Source organism: Stenella coeruleoalba, assembly GCF_951394435.1.
Source record: "Stenella coeruleoalba genome assembly, chromosome: 3".
Taxonomy (NCBI): domain Eukaryota; kingdom Metazoa; phylum Chordata; class Mammalia; order Artiodactyla; family Delphinidae; genus Stenella; species Stenella coeruleoalba.
Genome location: NC_137148.1, coordinates 108,526,123 through 108,549,193, shown reverse-complemented (window position 1 = coordinate 108,549,193; position 23,071 = coordinate 108,526,123). Strand labels below are relative to the sequence as shown.

General features: G+C 35.8%; 1 protein-coding gene across 9 annotated transcripts in view; it reads left to right on the top strand.

Annotated features, from left to right (window-relative positions):
* RAPGEF6 (Rap guanine nucleotide exchange factor 6) overlaps positions 1-23,071 on the top strand; it is a 223,374-nt gene that overhangs the window by 64,659 nt on the left and 135,644 nt on the right. For all 9 annotated transcript variants that reach the window (XM_079917411.1, XM_079917413.1, XM_079917412.1 and 6 more), the window contains one exon: positions 17,771-17,914. In XM_079917411.1, the coding sequence (XP_079773537.1) occupies positions 17,771-17,914 (144 nt within the window). The remainder of the gene's footprint in view (positions 1-17,770; positions 17,915-23,071) is intronic.

Below are 23,071 nucleotides of genomic sequence, written 5' to 3'. Positions count from 1 at the left end.
TATGAACTTAGTAAAGGAATGGAAAACAAAGAAAAAAAATATTTTAGTAATAAATAAATTATAAGGTCCCCCGGGGGGAATAGAGTCAAATGAAAATTTAATAAGGTGCATTGAAGAAAGGCAGGAAAAGAACCAAGTGAATGAAAATGACACAAGAATGAAGTAAAAGTGTCAGAATTACTGTGTTATATAACTTGAAAGTCGCTAAGAGAACAGATCTTAAACCATCTCACTGCAAAAATGGTAACTGTGACGTGATGGAGATGTTAGGTAAAGCTATGGTAGTAATCATCTTGTAATATGTAAATGTATCAACACTGTTGTATACCTTAAGCTTATACATTGTTCTGTGCAGTCTTAAAGCTGGAAAAAGTGTCAGAGAAAATAGTGGAAATTAAAGACAGGCAATGGAGGGATAACATTCAGAATTTTAGAGTCCCAAGAAAGAAAAATCAGTGAAAAAGAACTAATATTTAAAGCTATATTCAAAGAAAATTCTCCAGAAATTGAAAAAGATTCACATCTATACATTGAAAGGGTCCACTGGATATTGGGGAAAGATAAAAAATCTTATGCTTCCAAGCAAAAACATTACATAACTTCTAAAGGCAAAAGAACGGCACTGGTTCAGACATTTTAAATTTCACTGAGGCAACCAAAACAAGGCAGCCGTGGAGCAGCATTTAAAAAGAAAACTCCAAGAAAAAATATGAAACAAAGTTTTTATGTTCAGCCACATTCTGTTAGATATCAAGGTTGAGGGAAAACAGCTTTCAGTATGTAAGTTTTTAGGGAATTAGGTACTCTTGAGCTGTTTTTTTAAGGAATCTCCTGGAGGATATTTTATCCAGTTGAGAGATAACTGGGAATACCTCAGCAAAAGAAGTGAAGACGAGCATTTAAAATACATGGATGTACTTGCTAAGACTAAAACAAAGGTAGGGATGTGAGGGGAAGACTACTGGACATACATTTTATGTTGTGACTAAGTAGAAATAATACAAATAAAAAAGGAAAAGGGAGAGTGAAATAGGAAAAAACATTCTTACTGATCATCTGTTGCATAAAAAAAACGGAAGAGAGTTAAAATACCAATAAAAACTGCTAAATTAGATAATATCCAGTCTAACACTTGATTTTACTATATTTAAAAGCTAACAGTTTACTAGTTATTTCATGGATGTTGGCAGAAGACACGAGACCAAAACATGTCTTGGGTCAGAGACAGAGAATTCCATTACTCATGGTATAGTGAGCAGCATAATAATTAGCATATTTCTGTAGGTTCCCCTTGTTCCCTAGGTCTTGTGTAGGTTATGTTGGATGGCCCAGGTGGATGCCTTGCATATAGTAGGTTTGTACTGCAGCTAAGAAACACTGCGCTTGGTGAATAAATATGGTGCTTTTATAGTAAGCGGGCTTTTTCTTTTTCCAGTAGGAAACATTACTTCATCCTTCAAGATTGCTTGCTACAAACACAGCTCTGAGAAATGGCCCACATAATGAGTGGTTAGGATTTTCATTCTTGGCAAACCCAGCAAAATGTGTAGAAACACAAGATGCCCAATGAAGATTCTTTGCCAACACGTAGTAAAAGGGTAATAATAAGACAGGTGGACGGTAACAGGTATTGGCAAGGGTGTATAGAAATCAGTCTTCATACATTGTTGGTAGAAATGTAAAATGGTGAAACCACTTTGGAGAATAGTTTGACAACTCCTCAAACAGCTAAAAATAGAATTACCATTGACCCATCAAGTATATACCCAAGAGAATTGAAAGCATTCGTTCACATAAAATCTTGAACACTAATGTTCATAGCATTATTTATAATAGCTAAAAAAGTGGAAAAAACCAAATATTCATCACCTTGATAAGTGAATAGACAAAATGTTATATGTGTACATGATGCAATATTATTCTGTGGTAAAAAGGAATCAAATATCAATACATGCTACAACATGGATGAACCTTGGAAACATTCTGAGTAAAAGAAGCCAGATAGCAAAAGCCATATATTGTATGATTCTGTTCATATGAAATATTCAAAACAGGTAAATCGATAGAGAGAAAAAGTAGTTGCTAATGGGTGGGTATGAAGTTCCTTTTTGGGATGTTGAAAATGTTGTGGAATAGATAATGGTAATGACTGTATAACTTCGTGAGTATATAAAAAATTACTGAACTGTATACTTTAAAAGGGTGAATTTTATGGTATGTGAATTATATCTCAATTTTTAAAAATTGTATGAGAAAAAGGAAAAGAAGACAAAGGGCATTTAAACGGTTTAAGTACAGAAGTAATCACTAAAACAAAAATACAGGTCTTCCTAAGTACCAAAAAAAATTTTTTTATTAAAAAGCAAAGAATACACGTTTCTTAGAGAAACAAGTGTAGTAAAATACACATAATTATAAAATGTTATCCCAGAATTGAGACTGAAAATATTAGTCATACCAGTAAATGTGAATGTGCTTCATCCACCTATTATTAGGGAAAGATTCTCAATTTGGCTCACAAAAGGAGACGCAACAACTATATACTGTTTATAAGAGACACTTCTGTGATTCCTGAATCAAATGATTCAGTGGACAATGGTATTCTAAACAAGTGAAAATAAAAAGGGGGCAGATACAGTAATCTTAATACTAAAGTAGAATTCAATCCAAAAAACATTAACTGTGACATAGAAGGGGGCATATTTTTTGATGCTAAAACTCACAATTTACAGTAAAGATACAACACATGAATTTCTATGCAGCACATTACACAGAAACCCTCTGTATAAAGCAAAAATTACAGGAGATTCAGTGAGACAGAAATGTGCTACAAAATAGAATATAATTCTCTGTTCTTAGTATAAAATAGATCAGGTAGACAAAAAATGAGATAGAAGACCTAAACAGAATAAACAGTAAGGTGGATTTTATGAATATATGTTGTATTCTACAGCATTATACTACACCATCTCAGGTGTCCAATGCACATTCACAAAAATTGATCATATGTTCACCAAAAAAAAAATCAGTGATTTCCATAAAGTAGATATACTGAAAACACTTTCTGATTATATGCAATGAAACTTTACTAATAACAAAAAATATATAGGCTACACCTTAAAATTTTTAAACCTATCAAACAACTTTGTCAAAGGGTAAGTAAATACATACTGAAATTACAGAATTTGCAAAATAACAATAGTGAAAATATACTACATATCAGAATCTATGGAATACATCTAAAAGTGGTCAGAAACTAAAGAGAATAAAAAGCAGACAATGCCAACAAACTCACAGGAGATCCCAAATATCAGAGATAACATATATACATTTCAGTAGAAGATTAGAAACTATAAAATGAAAGAATTAATCCCAAATTCTACAACTAGAAACATCTATAACTGAAAATAAAATCTCAGATTAAACAGAAGGTAAAACTTGGCTGAATAGAGATTTAGGGAATTGAATGATAAGCGGGAAGAAAATAGAGTGGCCCCTTTGAACAACACTGGTTTGAACTCGGCAGGTCTTACACACAGGGTTTTTTTGGTTTGTTTTTTTAATATTTATTTACTTTATTTTTATTTTATTATATATTATTTATTACTTTATTTTAATATTTATTTACAGTTGTGGCACATGGGACCTTTAGTTGCAGTATGTCGGACCTTTAGTTGCAGTATGTGGGATCTGTAGTTGCAGCATGCGAACTCTTAGTTGTGGCATGTGAAATCTAGTTCCCTGACCAGGGATTGAACCTGGGCCCTCTGCGTTCGGAGCATGGAGTCTTAGCCACTGGACCACCAGGGAAGTCCCACATTTGGGTTTTTTAAAAATACATACTACAGTACTACACGATCCACAGTTGATTGAATCTGCAGATGTGGAACTTTGGATACAGAGGGCCAACTGTAAAGTTATACACAGATTTTAAACTGCATGGAGGGTCAAGCACCCCTAAGCCCCACATTGTTGAAGGGTCAACTGTAGACAGATCCAAGGAAAAATCAAATATGATGGAGGGTAGGAGACAGGCAATAGAGTGAAAAGGTCTTTTCTTTCTTTTTCAAATTTTATTTTTTTTTCTGGGCTGATTTCTTTTTTATTGAAGTATAGTTGATTTACAATTACGGCTGTATGGCAAAGTGACTCAGTTATACATATATACATTATTTTTCATACTCTTTTTCCATTATGGTTAATCACAGGATATTGAATATAGTTCCCTGCACTGTACAGTAGGACCTTGTTGTTTATCCATTCTATATATACAGGTTTACATCTGCTAATCCCAAACTCCCAATCTGTTCCTCTCCCACCACCTCCCCCTTGGCAACCACCAGTCTATTCTCTATGTCTGCAATTCTGTTTCTGTTTCATAGATAAGTTCATTTGTGTCATATTTTAGATTCCACATATAAATGATATCATATAGTAGTATTTGTCTTTCTCTTTCTGACTTACTTCACTTAGTATGATAATCTCTATTTGCATCCATGTTGCTGCAAATGGCATTATTTTGTTCTTTTTTATGGCTGAGTCGTATTCCATTGTATATGTGTACCACATCTTCTTTATCCATTCATCTGTCAGTGGACATTTAGGTTGCTTTCATGTCTTGGCTATTGTGAATAGTGCTGCTATGAACACAGGGTTGTATGTGTCTTTTTGAATTATAGTTTTGTCTGGATAGATACCCAGGAGTGGGATTGCTGGATCATATGGTAATTCTGTATTTAATTTTCTGAGGAATGTCCATGCTGTTTTCCACAGTGGCTACACCAACTTACATTCCCACCAACAGTGTATGTAGGTGGGTTCCTCTTTCTCCACACTCTCTCCAGCATTTGTTATTTGTAGACTTTTTAATGATGACCATTCTGACTGGTGTGAGGTGGTACCTCATTGTAGTTTTGATTTGCATTTCTTTAATAATTAGCGATTTTGAGCATCTTTTTATGTGCCTGTTGGCCATCTGTATGTCTTCTTTGGAGAAATATCTCTTTAGGGCTTCTGCCCATTTTTCGATGGGTTTTTTTTTTTGTTGTCGAGTTGTATGAACTGTTTGTATATTTTGGAAATTAATCTCCTGTCAGTCACATCACTTGCATATATTTTCTCCCATTCTGTATGTTGTCTTTTAGTTTTGTTTATGGTTTCCTTTGCTGTGCAAAAGCTTGTGAGTTTGATTAGGTCCCAGTTGATTATTTTCATTTTTATTTCTATTGCCTTGGGAGACTGAGAGTGAAAAGGTCTTATCTATGTGTAATTGGAGTCACAGAAGGACAGGAGATAATGACCGTATTATTAGAAAAGGTAAGAGAATTTTCCAGAAGTAAAAAGTAAAAAGTTCATTCAGGTTTTTCCGTATGATGTTACAAACTCGAATCAGTATAAACACAAAGAAACTTAATGCATAAGCACATCATAGTAAAACTACTAAGAACCAAAAGTAAAGGGAAAGTCATAAAACTAGTAAGACAAAAAGAAACATTACTTCTAAAGGAGCAACAGTAAAACACAGCGGTAATTTTACCTTCATTAGTTAAGGAATTTAAAGATTTTCACACAGAAGCTAAGAAAATTTTTCATCAGTAGACCAGTACTCAGTTTACTAAAAGAATTTTTCAGACAGGAGAGAATCTCAGATGGAAGCACAGAGATGTGGAGCAAAGGACAATGGAAAGAATAAATATATGGGTTTATCTAAATACATGTTGACTATAGACACACTTTGTTTTATTGCACCTTGCAAATACTTTTTTTTTTTAACAAAGGTTTGTGGCAACTCTACATCAAGCAAGTCTGTTTGTGCCATTTTTTATTATTATATTTGTTACAGTGATCTCTGATGTTACTATTATAATTGTTTTGATGCATCATGAACCACACCCATATAAGATGGTCGGTAAATGTTCTATGTGTTTTGACTGCTCCACTGACTGGCTGCTCCCCCATCTCTCTTCCTATCCCCAGGCTTCCCTATTCCCTGAGACACAACAGTATTGAAATTAGGCTAGTCAATAACTCTACAGCGGCCTCTAAGTGCTCAAGTGAAAGGAAGAGTTGCACATCTCTCAATTTAAATCAAAAGCTAGAAATGATTAAGCTTAGTGAGGAAGGCATGTTGAAAGCTGAGACAGGCCGAAAGCCAGAACTCTTGTGCCAAACACTTAACCAAGTTGTGATTGCAAAGGATATGTTTTCGAAGAAAATTAAAAGTGTTACGACAATGAACACATGAATGGTAAGGAAGTGAAACAGCCTTATTGCCCAACGGGTGAAAGTTTTAGTGGTCTGGATTAGAATATCAAACCACCCACGACATCCCTTAAGCCAAAACCCAATCTAGTGCAAGGTCCTAACGGTCTTCAATTCTATGAAGGCTGAAAGAAGTGAGACAGCTGCAGAAGATAAGTTTGAAGCTAGCGGAGGTTGGTTCATGAGGTTTAAGGAAACAGCACTCTGCCTAATAGACATATAGAGAACACTACATTCATCAGTAGTAGAATACATCTGCTTTTCAAGTGCACATAGAATATTTTTAAAAGTTGACCATAGGCGGGACATAAAGCTCAAAAAAGAAAAGATTTAAAATTTTACAATTTATAGTTTTTGACCACCATGGAATTAATTTTTTAAAAAATTACAAAAACACAACTGGAACAAAATACAGCTTTTGAAATTCAGGAGTATACGTTAAATCACTTGTCAAAGAAGAGTCACTATGAAAATGAGAAAATATTTTGAACTGAATGAAGGTGACATATCAAAACATGAAATTCATTTTAAGCCTTTCTTTTTTTTTTTTTTTTTCTTTTTTTTTTTTGCGGTACGCTGGGCCTCTCACTGCTGGGGCCTCTCCCGTTGCGGAGCACAGGCTCCGGACGCGCAGGCTCAGCGGCCATGGCTCACGGGCTCAGCCGCTCCGCGGCATGTGGGATCTTCCCGGACCGGGGCACGAACCCGCGTCCCCTGCATCAGCAGGCGGACGCTCAACCACTGCGCCACCAGGGAAGCCCCATTTTAAGCCTTTCTTGCTGAGCAATTTAAGCCTTAATGCTGTTAGAATGAAAGGCTGACATTAGATGAGTTAAGTATCCACGTCAGGAAATTAGAAAGCAGCAAACTATACCAACAGAAATTAGAAGCCAAGCAATAATAAAGATAAATATAAAAATCAGTGGCATGTCAAGCAAACTTAAGAATCAGCAAAGGCAAAAGTTCTCAGAAAAGGATAATATAATTGATAAATCCCTGCCAAAAATAATCAAGAATGAAACAGATACTACATAACCAGTGTCAGTAGTGAGAAAGGATACAGTACTCTATGGATCTAATGAACTTTAAAAAAAGTAACAAAAGAAAGGATATTATGAAAATTTTAAATAAGTTTGAGATTTTAGAGAGTCAAATTCCTTGAAATACACAGCTTACCAAAACTGGCACACACCCTCACACAAACAAAATCTGCATAATCCAATATATAGAAAGAAAGTGAACCTGTAATTACAGACCTTCCATTTAGAAATTCAGACCCACATGGTTTCACTGGTGAATTTTTCCAAACATTTAAAGAAGAAATACATAAAGTCTAACTGGAAACAGAAAAAAAGTTGAATATGTTCCCTTAATGAGCCCAGTTTAATTTTTTTTAATTGAGATACCAGTGACATATAACATTGTGTAAGAGCCCAGTTTAATTTTGAGAGCATAACCTAACAAGGATATTACCCAAAAGCAGTATTACAGGTCATTTTTTAAATGAAAATAGATTTTAAAATCTTCATATATTAGGAAATCAAATCCGAGTGATACATAAATAGGATAAAATATCATGACAAAGTTGAATTTATTTCCATAGTTGCAAGATTGTTTTAGTATTTGAAAATCAGTATGATTCATCGTATATATATTTTTTAATATAAATTTATTTATTTATTTTTGGCTGTGTTGGGTCTTCGCTGCTGCGCGTGGGCTTTCTCTAGTTGTGGCGAGCGGGGGCTACTCTTCGTTGCAGTACGCGGGCTTCTTATTGCGGTGGCCTCTCTCGCCGCGGGAACACGGGCTCTAGGCGTGCAGGCTTCAGCAGTTGTGGCACGTGGGCTCAGCAGCCATGGCCTCTGGGCTCCAGAGCACAGGCTCAGCAGCTGTGGCACAGGGGCTCAGTAGCTTTGCGGCATGTGGGATCCTCCCAGACCAAGGATCAAACCCGTATCCCCTGCATTGGCAGGCGGACTCTCAACCACTGCGCCACCAGGGAAGCCCTGATTCATTATATTAATATAATTAGAGAAATTAGTCAAATGATCATCTCTATAGATACAAAAAAAAGCATTTGATAATACTCAAAACCCATTCATGAGGATTTTTAAAACTTTTAGCAAGCTAGAAAAAGCGGGAAACTTTCATAATCTTATTAAAGGTATCTGCACAAACCTTACAATAAACATTGAAAACCTTTTCCTGGCATTAGGGAATATGTCAAAGCTCACTCCAAACCCAATGTCTAAAAAGTCCTATATAGTGCATTTAGGCAAGGGGAAAAAGATAGATTAGAAATGAAAATATAAAACTGTCACAAATGACGTGATTTGCATATAGAAAATCCATAAATAACTACATGTGAACTTTTAGAATTAATAAATCATTTCAGCAGCGTCACTCGGTCAATTGTATTTATATTTATGAGCAACAAAATGTTAGAAAAATAGAATTTAGTAAGAAAACCATTTATAAATGTCAAAAACATCCATATACATCAGAATAAATCTAACAAAAGTTATAGGAGACTCCCTACACAGAAAACCATAAAAAATTTTTGAACTCTTCCTCAGCTCTAGATCAGTTGAAAGAATCAATATTTTTAAGATGTAAATTGTCTCCAAATTGATGAAAAATTAAGTGTAATCCCCATGAAAATCCCAGCAGATTTTCTTATGGAGATCAAGAAATTGACCTGTGACCTAAATAAATGTCATATAAGAGAATATATTTACAATAACTACGTAAAATACTTTAGCATAAACTTAACAAATTTGCAAAGACATTGTTTTTAAATGCTCTGCAAAAATATAAAATGCAGCTTGAACAAAAAATGAGATACCATGTTCTCAACTAAGGAGTCATCATCATAAAGGTATTCATTTTCCTTAGATTATCTTGTGAATTCAATGAGATTCCAATGAAAAATACCATCAGAATGGTGGTTGTTTTGTGCCTAATACATTTGGAATAGTAAAAAATCAAGAAGAGCCCGAAAAGACCTGAGAAAGATGAGCTGCTTAGTGGAGCCAGGTAAAGTTTTTAAATACTTAAAATAATTCAAAAAGGAGAAAAATATCTCTTTAAAAAAAGGTGAATTTATTATATGTAAAATTGTTGGTTTAGGGGCTTCCCTGGTGGCGCAGTGGTTGAGAGTCCGCCTGCCGATGCAGGGGACACGGGTTTGTGCCCCAGTCCGGGAAGATCCCACGTGCCGCGGAGCGGCTGGGCCCGTGAGCCATGGCCGCCCGTTAGCCATGGCCGCTGAGCATGCGCGTCCGGAGCCTGTGCTCCGCTACGGGAGAGGCCACAACGGTGAGAGGACCGCGTACCGCAAAAAAAAAAAAAAAATTGTTGGTTTAATTCCCAGGAGTTTTTATTTCTGGTAACTTTAAGAACAATTATTTTTTAATTTTTTATTTATTTATTTTTTGGCTGCGTTGGGTCTTCGTTGCAGTGTGGTGGCTTCTCTTGTTGTGGAGTACAGGCTCTAGGTGTGCGGGCTTCAGCAGTTGTGGCTCATGGCTCAGTAGTTGTGGCTCTCAGGCTCTAGAGTGCAGGCTCAGTAGTTGTGGTGCATGAGCTTAGTTGCTTCGCGGCATGTGGGATCTTCCTGGACCAGGGATCGAATCCATGTCTCCTGCATTGGCAGGCAGATTCTTAACCACCGCGCCACCGGGGGAGCCCTCTGGTGACTTTAAAAGGCAATATTTTGTCTTTGCATTTTTAATGGAGTATCTCATGAGGACAGAAATGGTCAGTAGTTTCATTTTTAGTAGTAATGACAGTATTTAAAAAGTTTTATGTAGATATGTGTGTGTGTGTGTGGAGACACATTACATATACTTACATGTATGTAACTTATGTGATGATAATAATATATACTTACATATATAATCTTATATACATAAATCATTAGGAACCGATTATGTAGTATCAGGATGTTGGTGGTAATGTTGATACTGTTAAAGCTATTATATATGTATATAAAACATACATGTGTATAGATAACCTAAGTGTATAAAGAGAAATCTTTTGTTATTAAGATACATTTAATTTAATTGGATGTAATTAAATTTATTTTACAATGATTATAATTAATGTAATGTAGTTAATATATGTATATATTATTGTCATTAGGAATCATTTTTCCCCAATATAAAAGAAAAAGGGTTGTGCAAAATAAAAGATACTAAGTAAAACTCTAGTGCAAAATTTGAATAGAATATGTCAGCATTTGTCTTAAAAATATTTCCCAAGTTGGTTCACTTTATGAAAAAAATGTATTTCTTAGGGCTATTCATTGCAAAAGCAGCAACAAAAAAGTAGTTTTAGTGATTACTAGTGTTTATAAGAGCCCAGATGGTGAGTAAATAGTATTTCCCCACTAAAACAATATAAACCTCCATAATATAATAGCTTACATCACATGTGGAGCAGGAAATGTATTAGACTAGGATTTCTTGTGTCAGAAAGCAAAGAAATATCAAAAAACTATTGGGAGTCTCTCAGAAGTTCATTAACTTAAAACGGTATCTTGAGTATCAAAAAGTAGTGTTAAAATTTTTTATCAGGAAAGATTACTGAAATTGATTAAAAACTTTTTCTGCCTTTGTTACAGAGATCTGTGCCCTTTTCTCCTTTGGTCTCTTAATTTGATTTATATTTATAGATTTTTATAATATTAAACTACCGTTACATTCCCAGTAAATGCTCAGCCTGAGTTATTTGTTATATTTTTCTGAGTTTCTAGGCTTAATTTGATAATTGAGTTTAGGATTCTTGCATTCATTATTTCTTAGTGAGATGTTAGCTCGTAATTTAATTTCTAGTACTCTTTTGTCATCTTTGTATCTGGATTCTGTGGGCCTCAGTACTTGGAGGCTGTTAACTAACTCTTTTTCTGCATTTGGTATAAGATTTTTTTTTAACCTGAGAAGATTCTTCCGTTTACATTCTTTGTGGTTTCTGACAGGTTTGGATTTACTTTTACTTTTTGAATTTACTTTTATGTGCTTTGTATATACTCTACTTTTTTTCCTCTTGTTATTTTTACTCTCTCTATATAATATAGTAAGTTCTTTTTTTCCACTCTCAACTCCCTCCCCCAGTACTTCCTTAGATACTGTATTTGGTCTATTCTTTTCTTGCTAATTCCAGGTTACTTAAAAGTAACACAAGTTAATAAGTAGTAAAGTTGATAAAAGTTTAATGCTGGCCACTACATCCAAATGTAATTGCTGTTGACCAGTATTTTAGTTCTACTTACTTATTCCACAAATTTTGTCTTACTTTATTATTTTATACAGTTGTTATTTGCTCAGATTTAACCATGTATTTAGCATTTCTTTGCTTTTAGTTATTTCTTGGATTTGAGACCTTACTTATGGGACCATTTGTGTTATATCTGAGGCACACTCTTTAAATTTTTCTTTAATAAAGGGGTTTTGTTGGTAAACATTTCAACTGGGTGTATTGTTCTTTTTCTTAATTTTGCCTGAAAATAGCTTTATTTTGTATTATTCTTAAGGATTGTTTTGCTATGAATGCAATTTTAGGAGAAAAATCCTTTTTTTTCTCAGCAGTCAGTACATTCTGTTTTGTGGCATGTTGTTTTTTGAGAAGTCAGTTATTAATTTAATGCCCTTCCTTTATAGCTGATCTATCGTTTCCTTCTGGCTGCGTTGAAAGTCTTCTGTTTATCTTTTCTGTGTGGATTTGTAGTTGTAGTTTTTAAGTATCCTGATTTGGATTTGTTGGAGAGTTTTGGGCTGTCTTTTTTTTTTATTTAACTAAAAAAATCTCATTTTCTCTTTGGACATTGTCTTCATTTTTCTATTATCATTTTCTTGAACTTTGTTTAAATATATGTTAAATATTTTCAGCTTATTCTCTACATTTCTTTTTTCTTAATAAATTTATTTATTTTATTTTTGGGGGCTGTGTTGGGTCTTCGTTGCTGTGCGTCGACTTTCTCTAGTTGTGGTGAGCGGGGCTACTCTTCATTGTGGTACATGGGCCTCTCATTGCGGTGGCTTCTCGTTGCGGAGCGTGGGCTCTAGGCACGTGGGATTCAGTAGTTGTGGCTTGCGGGCTCTAGAACGCAGTCTCAGTAGTTGGGGCACGTGGGCTTAGTTGCTCCAAGGCATGTGGAATCTTCCCAGACCAGGGCTCAAACCCATGTCCCCTGCATTGGCAGGCGGATTCTTAACCAGTGCACCACCAGGGAAGTCCTATTCTCTATATTTCTTAAGATTTTTTTCTTGTTTTTCATCTTATCCTGACTTTGTGGTACATACTCTTATTTTTTTTAGCTCTGTTTTCCCAATTCACTAATCCTCTTTTTAGTTATATCTTAATACACCATTTAATTCCTTCATTTTTCTTTTTTACTTTCTCTCTCTTCCTCTCTCCCTGCGCCTCTTTCATTTTGGGTAATTTCTGTTGACCTATGTTTAAGTTCATTGATTCTTAACTTGATTGTATCCAGTCTAATGATGAGCTCATCAAAGGCATTCTTCATCTTTAGTACCATGTTTTTTGTTTCTGACATTTTCACTTTTCTGTAATACTTTTCTTAATGTCTGCTCCATCTGTCTAGTTATATTGTCCACCTTTTCCACTGAACCATTACCATATTATAGTTGTTTTAAATTCTGTCTGATATTCATCTGGGTCATCTCTTAATTTTCAGGGATTGCTCTGTTGATTGCTTTGTCTCTTGGCAGTGGATTGGGTTTTTTTTTTTTAATCCTTTCATTTTTATGTGAGTCGTTATTTTGTATTTGATACTAGATACTGTATGTAGAGCAATAAAGACAGAGGGTAGACAGTGTTTAGGCCTGGAGATGAACACACCTCTTCTGCTAGAATTGAGTTAGGTTTGGGTTTTTGTTGTTATTGTTAGCTTCAGCGCACTATCAAATTCCTCTAGTGTTACTTTGTGCTTAGGGGTGGGACTGGTTTTTTGGAAGATTTTTCTAAGTGTTCCTGTTCCACCCTCAGTTTTAGGCCTTCTCTGTGCTCTTGTGTTTCAGACAGGATATATTTCCATGTTCTCATCCCTCTTTCGAAGGTAGATGGCTCTTTCTTGTTACTGTCTATTTGCTAGCTTGGCAGTGGGGAGGGAGGGCACTTGGGGAGGATTTTTTTTTTTTTTTTGTCCTGGTGAATCCTTACCTGTTTGGTTGCTATTTATAATCTCTGGCTCATTTTCAAGTTTCTTTTTGTTTAAAGTTTTTTTTTTTTATAGCTTTATATTTTCTGATACTTCCAATATTGGTATACTTGCAGGTGTGATTCTGCTACCGTTTTTCTGTCCATTATTGCTCATTATGTCTCTCGTGATTGGGTTTTGTTGTCGTTGGGGTTTTTTGTTTTTTGTTTTGGGTTTTTTTTTTTTTTTTTTTTGTATATTTGTACATGACTTCATATGTGTTGAACTGTGGGTGTGGGAATTCCTTGAGGTTTGGGTTAAAGTTGCATTCTTACCAGAGAGGTTTTAGATTTGTTTTTGCCAGTTGCATGTATGTTTTTAGTCCTGAACTTCTTTAAATTTTTTTATGTGCTTAAGGTACTATGAATTAAAACTACAGACCTGCATGAAGGATGGCTTCTGTTTTGAATTCCCTCCACCCCCAGCAGTCCTTTTCTCAGTGCTAAGCAAGTTTTCTTCCTCTCCCTTCTGCAGGATGGGCTTAAAGCTTGCAGTGAGGGTGTAGCTCTTTGGAATGAGTAAGTCTCCTTTGGATTCCCTGCCTTTGTTGGATTCTCTATTTTATTTCCTCTCTCTCTCGTTCCCTACAACCATCAAAGTGGAAAGTCTTGTCTCTAAAGTTGAGAAATCATCTGCTAGATTGGGGCTTTGTTGCTAGCCTACTTCCTGGCATTTTGTTTTCACTTCTTTCTTTGCATTTGGATTCCTTATTTTTCTGCCATTTCAGTATGTGTTTATGAGTTTTTATTTTTAAAACTCACATTTCAGTTGTAATCAGCGGGAGCTTTACTAAGGGTGCTTAATCCTTTTTCCATTGTTTGGTTTTTCCTTTCATTTGGTACTTTTCCCCACATTTTTAAGGCTAGAAACTCCTTTCCTAAATTTAATTTACTACTGTTTCTATTTTGAAAAACATTTATTGTTTAAATTTCTGCTTTTGCTCAATAAATGGTAGCTATTGAAGGATCTAAGAATATGGATATGATACTGGAATTTTACCTAAAGTAAATAATCTAGTTCATCCTGTGGGATAGGGCAGTATGAAGGAGATGAACTTCTTAGTCATACTTGGTGTTTTTTTAAATATTCATTCATTTATTTATTTTTGGCTGCACTGGGTCTTAGTTGTGGCAGGTGGGATCTTTGCTGCAGCATGTGGGATGTTTAGTTGCGGCTTGCATGCGGGATCTAGTTCCCCAACCAAGGATTGAACCTGGGCCCCCTGCTTTGAGAGTGCAGAGTCTTAGCCACTGGGCCACCAGGGAAGTCCCCACACTTGGTTTTTGAATTGTTACTCACACACTTCTGTGAAATACTTAAGTTTTATGAGACTCTGCACCAACCGTTAATACAGAAAGAGTAGCTATGTTGGGAGCCTTAAAGGACATAAGTAATAGTTTCTGGTACTTGGCCTAGTATAGTGATTTAGAAAATACAATGGTTCTCCCATTTTTAGAAAAGGAAATTGAATCTCAAGGAGGTAACATGTATTTGCTACCTATACAAAATTCTGTAGTTTTAAGTTGGAAATCAAGCCCCTGTCTCTTCTGGATTTTACTTTTCAGAAGAGTAGTATTCAGTAACTTATTCTGCCTGCCTGTATATTTCTTGAGTGTCTTATACATACATCCAAGGGCTTAAGACATTTGGGGAGAAGGAAAGAATTTAATGTAATGCCCACTTTGGCAAATGTTTTGAATAAGTGGACAAAGATGAATGTAAATACAATGCACTTCCTATACTAGGTAGCTTGTAGTGAGGTAGGCTTATCTAATAATTATGGCCAGTATGCTTAGTGCTATAGAAGGGGTAGCACCTACCTCTTGAGGCAGAGGTAGGGTTGTTTGAACTGGGTCATGAGGTATGTGTAGGATGCTGAGATGTTAGCAAAGGAGGCATGGGCTTTTAGGCAGAAATAACACATATGTATGTAAAGGCCTGAAGGCAGTCCTGTTTATGAGAAGTCCAGGTTGTGTGCACACAGTAAAGCAGTTAAAAGGAATGTCTCTTGTGGTTACGGAAGAGATGGCAGTTGAGATGTGTCTTAAATGATTGGTAGTGTTTCAGCATACGAAGATAACATGGATAGGATAACAGAAATTGAGTAAATAAGTAAAGTTACTTAGCAGAATGTAAGTTATTTATGTATAGGGACCCATGAATAGTCACATTGACTTGGCTGCCACTTACTCTTGAACTCTCAAACCTACAGAACAGCTTAGACATCACCTCTTTCTGAGAAATCATCAGGAAATTGTGCATATCTCATTAGAGCTTTTATGTGAGAGGATTTTTTGTGGGGAGGAGGATACGGGAGCAGTTTTTCCAGGCTTCCATGTATAAGATAAAGTGATAAAAATATTTTGGGAATGGAGTATGTATGACTTGGAATATCAAATATAATAGTTTGAAATTTATTTGGTAACCATTAGAGGTCCATTGTAGCATTTTGAACAGGAGACCTGACATAATGATGATTTATCTGACCATGCCGGATGGAATTGGAGAGGAACATGACAGAAGCAGCAAGTTCAGGACTGAAGTGATTAAGACTTGAATAAAGAATGGTGGTAGTGGGAATGAAAGAAAAGGCATTGTGAAAGGGATTCCTAAACAAAGATTTGACAGGTTCTAAGAAATGATTGAAGATAAGATGTGGAAGACAAGCTGGGGAATTGGAGATGTTGGAATTTCATACTTGGATGACTAGGAAATTTTTGATATCAGCAAGAGATACGACATTAGCAGGAAAAGTAGTTGAGGGAAAAAGCTGAAATTACCATTTGTTATTTATTGGATGTGAGGTTAATTATAAACTCTACTTTAGAGCATGTCAATATTCCTTTGTAAAAGTAATTTCTAAAAATTATGCTATACTCTGTCATTAGATGGGAAAGGTAGTCCTTTTTTTTCTAGTTTTACTGAGATATAATTTACATACAGCACTGTATCAGTTTAAGGCATAATGGTTTGACTTACATACATCGTGAAGTGATAAATCACAGTAAGTTTAGTGACCAACAATCATCTCATATAGATAGAAAATTAAAGAAATAGAAAAAACTTATTTTTCTTGCGATGAGAACGCTTAGGATTTGCTCTCTTAACAACTTTCATATATAACATATGACATTGTTAATTATATTTATCATGTTGACATTACATCCCTAGTACTTATTTGTCTTATAACTGGAAGTTTGTACCTTCTGACTGCCTTCATCCAATTCCTGCTCTCCTCAGCCCCCACCTCTGGGAACCATAAATCTGATCTCTTTTTCTATAAGTTTCTTTGTTTTTGAACTATAATTGACCCAGAACACTATGTTGGTTCCTTTTACCCAAAGTAGTGATTTGGTATTTCTGTACATTTCAAAATGATCACCACAATAAGTCCATTTACCATCTGTCATCATACAAAGATATTGATATTATATAACTATTGACTATATTCCTCATGCTGTATATTTCATATCTATGACTCATTTATTTTACAGCTGGAAGTTTGTACCTGTTAATCTCCCTCACCTATTTCTTTCCTCCCGCTCCCCACCTCCCCTGGCAATGCAGTCTTGTATCAGTAGCGTAAGTCTTGGAAACAGGCCTGTATGCCAGGTCACCTTTAATAAGTATCATTGTTGTGAGACTGAAAAGTCGCTGATCTTTTTGGATTTTACTTTGTTCACGTATAAACTAGAAATAGTAATACCTGATTACAGGGCTGTTGTGTAAACTAAATAGTATAATATATATCCATGCTGTCCTATTATAAGCCCTCAATAAATGTTAGTTTCCCCTTCTTCCTTAGAAGATGCCAGCCTTATTTATTCTTGACTATTTTCACACATTAAGGTGGACATCAAAGAATAATGCATAAAACATTTCTGTTTCACTGTTTAGGAATTCACTGAAGTCATAACCATGATTGTTTGCTAAATAAAATATGTGTATAATCAGGCAGTTTGTAATTAGACTAACTCGGAAGTTGTAATTATTGAATGTGTAGGTGTAGTTAACAGCCTTCATTTCTGGTAAATGACTTTACTTAGAGGATGTATGTTTATGTGAGCAAGAGAGACTATTTCCTGGAAGGAAACTGTGGTCTCCAGATCTTTATAATAACGTCACCTTTAGTCTTTTTGAAGTCATGAGCATTGTCCTATACAGACTGTTTCCTTCAGGCAGTTTCATGCAAGTAGTAAATGAAGCCTTATGCGCCTGTTAAAACTTCATAGATTGTCAGTGATATGGAAAAATTGGATGTTTAATCAGGAATGCGAACATGTGTTTCAGGTAGAGAATTCCAAAGATAATGAAGATAGTATTCTACAAAGAGAAATTCCTGCCAGACAGTCTCGACGAAGGTTTCGGAAAATTAACTGTAAAGGAGAACGTCAAACTATTACTGATGATGTGGACATTAACAGCTATCTTTCTGTGAGTATATTTAGGAACATTTCATGGGTATTTCTTAGTTCATATGCAGTATACTTAATTTACATATATATATTTTAACATCTTTATTGGAGTGTAATTGCTTTACAGCGGGGTGTTAGTTTCTGCTTTATAACAAAGTAAATCAGCTATACATATACTTATATCCCCGTATCTCCTCCCTCTTGATTCTCCCTCCCATCTGCTTTATCCCACCCTTCTGCTTTATCCCACCCCTCTAGGTGGTCACAAAGCACTGAGTTGATCTCCCTGTGCTATGTGGCTGCTTCCCACTAGCTATCTGTTTTACATTTGGTGTTGTATATATGTCCATGCCACTCTCTCACTTCATCCCAGCATACCCTTTCCCCTCACCGTGTCTTCAAGTCCATTCTGTATGTCTGTGTCTTTATTCCTGTCCTACCCCTAGGTTCTTCAGAACCTTTTTTTTTTTTTAACATTCCATATATATGTGTTAGCATACAGTATTTGTTTTTCTTTTTCTGACTTACTTCACTCTGTATAAGACTCTAGGTCCATCCACCTCACTACAAATGACTCAATTCTATTTCTTTTTTTTTTTTTTGCGGTACGTGGGCCTCTCACTGTTGTGGCCTCTCACGTTGCGGAGCACAGGTTCCGGACATGCAGGCTCAGCAGCCATGGCTCACGGGCCTAGCCGCTCTGTTGCATGTGGGATCTTCCCGGACCGGGGCACGAACCCACATCCCCTGCATCGGCAGGCGGACTCTCAACCACTGCGCCACCAGGGAAGCCCCAATGCCTCAATTTTGTTTCTTTTTATGGCTGAGTAATATTCCATTGTACATATGTGCCACATCTTCTTTATCCATTCATCTGTTGATGGACACTTAGGTTGCTTCCATGACCTGGCCATTGTAAATAGAGCTGCAGTGAACATTGTGGTACATGACTCTTTTTGAATTATGGTTTTCTCAGGGTGTATGCCCAGTAGTGGAATTGCTGGGTCATATGGTAGTTCTATTCTTAGTGTTTTAAGGAACCTCTGTACTGTTCTCCATAGTGACTGTATCAATTTATATTCCACCAACAGTGCAAGAGGGTTCCCTTCTCTCCACACCCACTACGGCATTTATTGTTTGTAGATTTTTTGATGATGGCCATTCTGACTGGTGTGAGGTGATACCTCATTTAGTTTTGATTTGCATTTCTCTAATGATTAGTGATGTTGAGCATCCTTTCATGTGTTTGTTGGCAATCTGTGTATATCTTCTTTGGAGAAATGTCTATTTAGATCTTCTGCCCATTTTTAGATTGGGTTGTTTGTTTTTTTGATATTGAGCTGCTTGTAAATTGTGGAGATTAATCCTTTGTCAGTTGCTTCATTTGCAAATATTTTCTCCCATTCTGAGGGTCTTTTCGTCTTGTTTATGTTTTCCTTTTCTGTTCAAAAGCTTTTAAGTTTCATTAGGTCCCATTTGTTTATTTTTGTTTCTATTTCCATTTCTCTAGGAGGTGGGTCAAAAAGAATCTTGCTGTGATTTATGTCATAGAGTGTTTTGCCTCTGTGTTCCTCTAAGAGTTTTAGAGTGTCTGGCCTTACAGTTAGGCCTTTAATCCATTTTGAGTTTATTTTTGTGTATGTTGTTAGGGAGTGTTCTGATTTCATTCTTTTACATGTAGCTGTCCAGTTTTCCCAGCACCACTTATTGAAAAGGCTGTCTTTTCTCCATTGTATATTCATGCATCCTTTATCAAAGATAAGGCAATCATATGTGCATCGGTTTATCTCTGGGATTTCTATCCTGTTCCATTGATCTATATTTCTGTTTTTGTGCCAGTGCCATACTGTTTTGATTACTGTAGCTTTGTAGTATAGTCTGAAGTCCGGGAGCCTGATTCCTCCAGCTCCAGTTTTCATTCTCAAGATTGCTTTGGCTGCTCGGGGTCTTTTGTGTTTCCATACAAACCAAAAAATTTTGTTCTAGTACTGTGAAAAATGCCATTGGTAGTTTGATAGGGATTGCATTGAATCTGTAGATTGCTTTGGGTAGTATAGTCCTTTTCACAATGTTGATTCCTCCAAACCAAGAACATGTTATATCTCTCCATCTGTTTGTATCATCTTTAATTTCTTTTATCAGTATCATATAGTTTTCTGCATGCAGGTCTTTTTTCTCCTTAGGTAGGTTTATTCCTAGATATTTTATTCTTTTTGTTGCAGTGTTAAATGGGAGTGTTTCCTTAATTTCTGTTTCAGATTTTTCATCATTAGTGTATAGGAATGACAGAGATTTCTGTGAATTAATTTTGCCTCCTGCTACTTTACCAGATTCATTGATAAGCTCTAGTAGTTTTCTGGTACCATCTTTAGGATTCTCTGTGTATAGTATCATGTCATCTGCAAACAGTGACAGCTTTACTACTTCTTTTCCAATTTGGATTCCTTTATTTCTTTTTCTTCTCTGATTGCTGTGGCTAAAACTTCCAAACGTATGTTGAATAATAGTGGTGAGAGTGGAAAACCTTGTCTTGTTCCTGATCTTAGAGACAATAGTTTCAGTTTTTCACCATTGAGGACGATGTTGGCTGTGGGTTTGTCATATATGGCCTTTATTATGTTGAGGTAAGTTCCCTCTATACCTGCTTTCTGGATGGTTTTTATCATAAATGGGTGTAGAATTTTGTCAAAATCTTTTTCTGCATTTATTGAGATGATCATATGGTTTTTCTCCTTCAATTTGTTACTGTGGTGTATCACATTGATTGATTTGCATATATTGAAGAATCCTTGTATTCTGGGATAAACCCCAGTTGATCATGGTGTATGATTCTTTTAATGTGCTCTTGGATTCTGTTTGCTAGTATTTTGTTGAGGATTTTTACGTCTGTGTTCATCAGTGATATTGGCCTGTGGTTTTCTTTGTGACATCTTTCTCTGGCTGGTCTATCAGGGTGATGGTGGCCTTGTAGCATGAGTTTGGGAGTGTTCCTCGCTCTGCTATATTTTGGAGGAGTTTGAGAAAGATGGTTGTTAACTTGTCTCTAAATATTTGATAGAATTCGCCTGTGAAGTCATCTGGTTCTGGGCTTTTGTTTTTTGGTAGATTTTTAATTACAGTCTCAATTTCAGTGCTTGTGATTGGTCTGCTTATATTTTGTTTCTCTTGGTTCATTCTCAGAAGGTTGTGCTTTTCTAAGAATTTGTCCATTTCTTCCAGGTTGTCCATTTTATTGGCATATAGTTCCTTGTAGTAATCTCTCATGATCTTCTGTATTCCTGCAGTGTCTGTTGTTACTTCTCCTTTTTCATTGCTAATTCTGTTGATTTGATTCTTCTGCCTTTTTTTCTTGATGAGTCTGGCTAATGGTTTATCAATTTTGTTTATCTTCTCAAAGATCCTGCTTTTAGTTTTATTGATCCCTGCTATTGTTTCCTTCATTTCTTTTTCATTTATTTCTGATCTGATCTTTATGATTTCTCTCTTTCTGCTAACTTTGGGGTTTTATTGTTCTTCTTTCTCTAATTGCTTTAGGTGTAAGGTTAGGTTGTTTATTTGAGATGTTTCTTGAGATAGGATTGTATTGCTCTAAACTTCCCTCTTAGAACTGCTTTTGCTGCATCCCATAAGTTTTGGGTTGTCGTGTTTTCATTGTCATTTGTTTCTAGGTATTTTTTAATTTCCTCCTGATTCCTTCAGTGATCTCTTGGTTATTTAGTGTATTGTGTAGCCTCCATGTGTTTATAGTTTTTACAGATTTTTTCTTTCAGGTGACATCTAGTCTCATAGCGTTGTGGTCGGAAAAGATACTTGATACGATTTCAATTTTCTTAAATTTACCAAGGCTTGATTTGTGACCCAAGATATGATCTATCCTGGAGAATGTTCCATGAGCACTTGAGAAGAAAGTGTATTCTGTTGTATTTGGATGGAATGTCCTATAAATATCAGTTAAGTCCATCTTGCTTAATGTATCATTTAAAGCTTGTGTTTCCTTATTTATTTTCCTTTTGGATGATCTGTCCATTGGTGAAAGTGGGATGTTAAATCCCCTACTATGATTGTTACTGTCGATTTCCCCTTTTATGGCTGTTAGCATTTGCCTTATGTATTGAGGTGCTCCTATGTTGGGAGCATAAAAATTTACAATTGTTGTATCTTCTTCTTGGATTGATCATTATCTAGTGTCCTCCTTTTCTCTTGTACTAGTCTTGATTTTAAAGTCTGTTTTGTCTGATATGAGAATTGCTACTCCATCTTTTTTTGATTTCCATTTGCATGGACTATCTTTTTGCATTCCCTCATTTTTGGTCTGTATGTGTCCCTAGGTCTGAAGTGGGTCTCTTGTAGGCAGCATATATACGGGTCTTGTTTCTGTGTCCATTCAACCAGTCTGTGTCTTTTGGTTTGGAGCATTTAATCCATTTACATTTACGGTAGTTATCAATCTGTATGTTCCTTTTACCATTTTCTAAATTGTTTGGGTTTGTTATTGTAGGTGTTTTTCTTCTCTTGTGTTTCCTGCCTAGAGAAGTTCCGTTAGCATTTATTGTAAAGCTGGTTTGGTGGTACTGAAATCTCTTAGCTTTTGATTGTCTGTAAAGGTTTTAATTTCTCCTTCGAATCTGAATGAGATCCTTGCTGGGTAGAGTAATCTTGGTTGTAGGTTTTTCCCTTTCATCACTTTAAATATGCCCTGCCACTCCCTTCTGGCTTGCAGTTTCTGCTGAAAGATCAGCTGTTAAACTTATGGGGATTCCCTTATATGTTATTTTTTGTTTTTCCCTTGCTGCTTTTAATATTTTTCTTTTCATTTAATTTTTGATAGTTTGATTAATGTGTGTCTTGGTGTGTTTTTCTTTGGATTTATCTTGTATGGGACTCTCTGTGCTTCCTGGACTTGATTGACTCTTTTCTTTCCCATGTTAGGGAAGTTTTCAACTATAATCTCTTCAAATTTTCTCAGTCCCTTTCTTTTTCTCTTCTTCTTCTGGGACCCCTATAATTTGAATGTTGTTGCATTTAATGTTGTCCCCAAGGTCTCTGAGACTGTCCTCAATTCTTTTCATTGTTTTTTCTTTATTCTGCTCTGTGGTAGTTATTTCTACTGTTTTATCTTCCAGGTCACTTATCCGTTCTTCTGCCTCAGTTATTCTGCTATTGATTCCATCTAGAG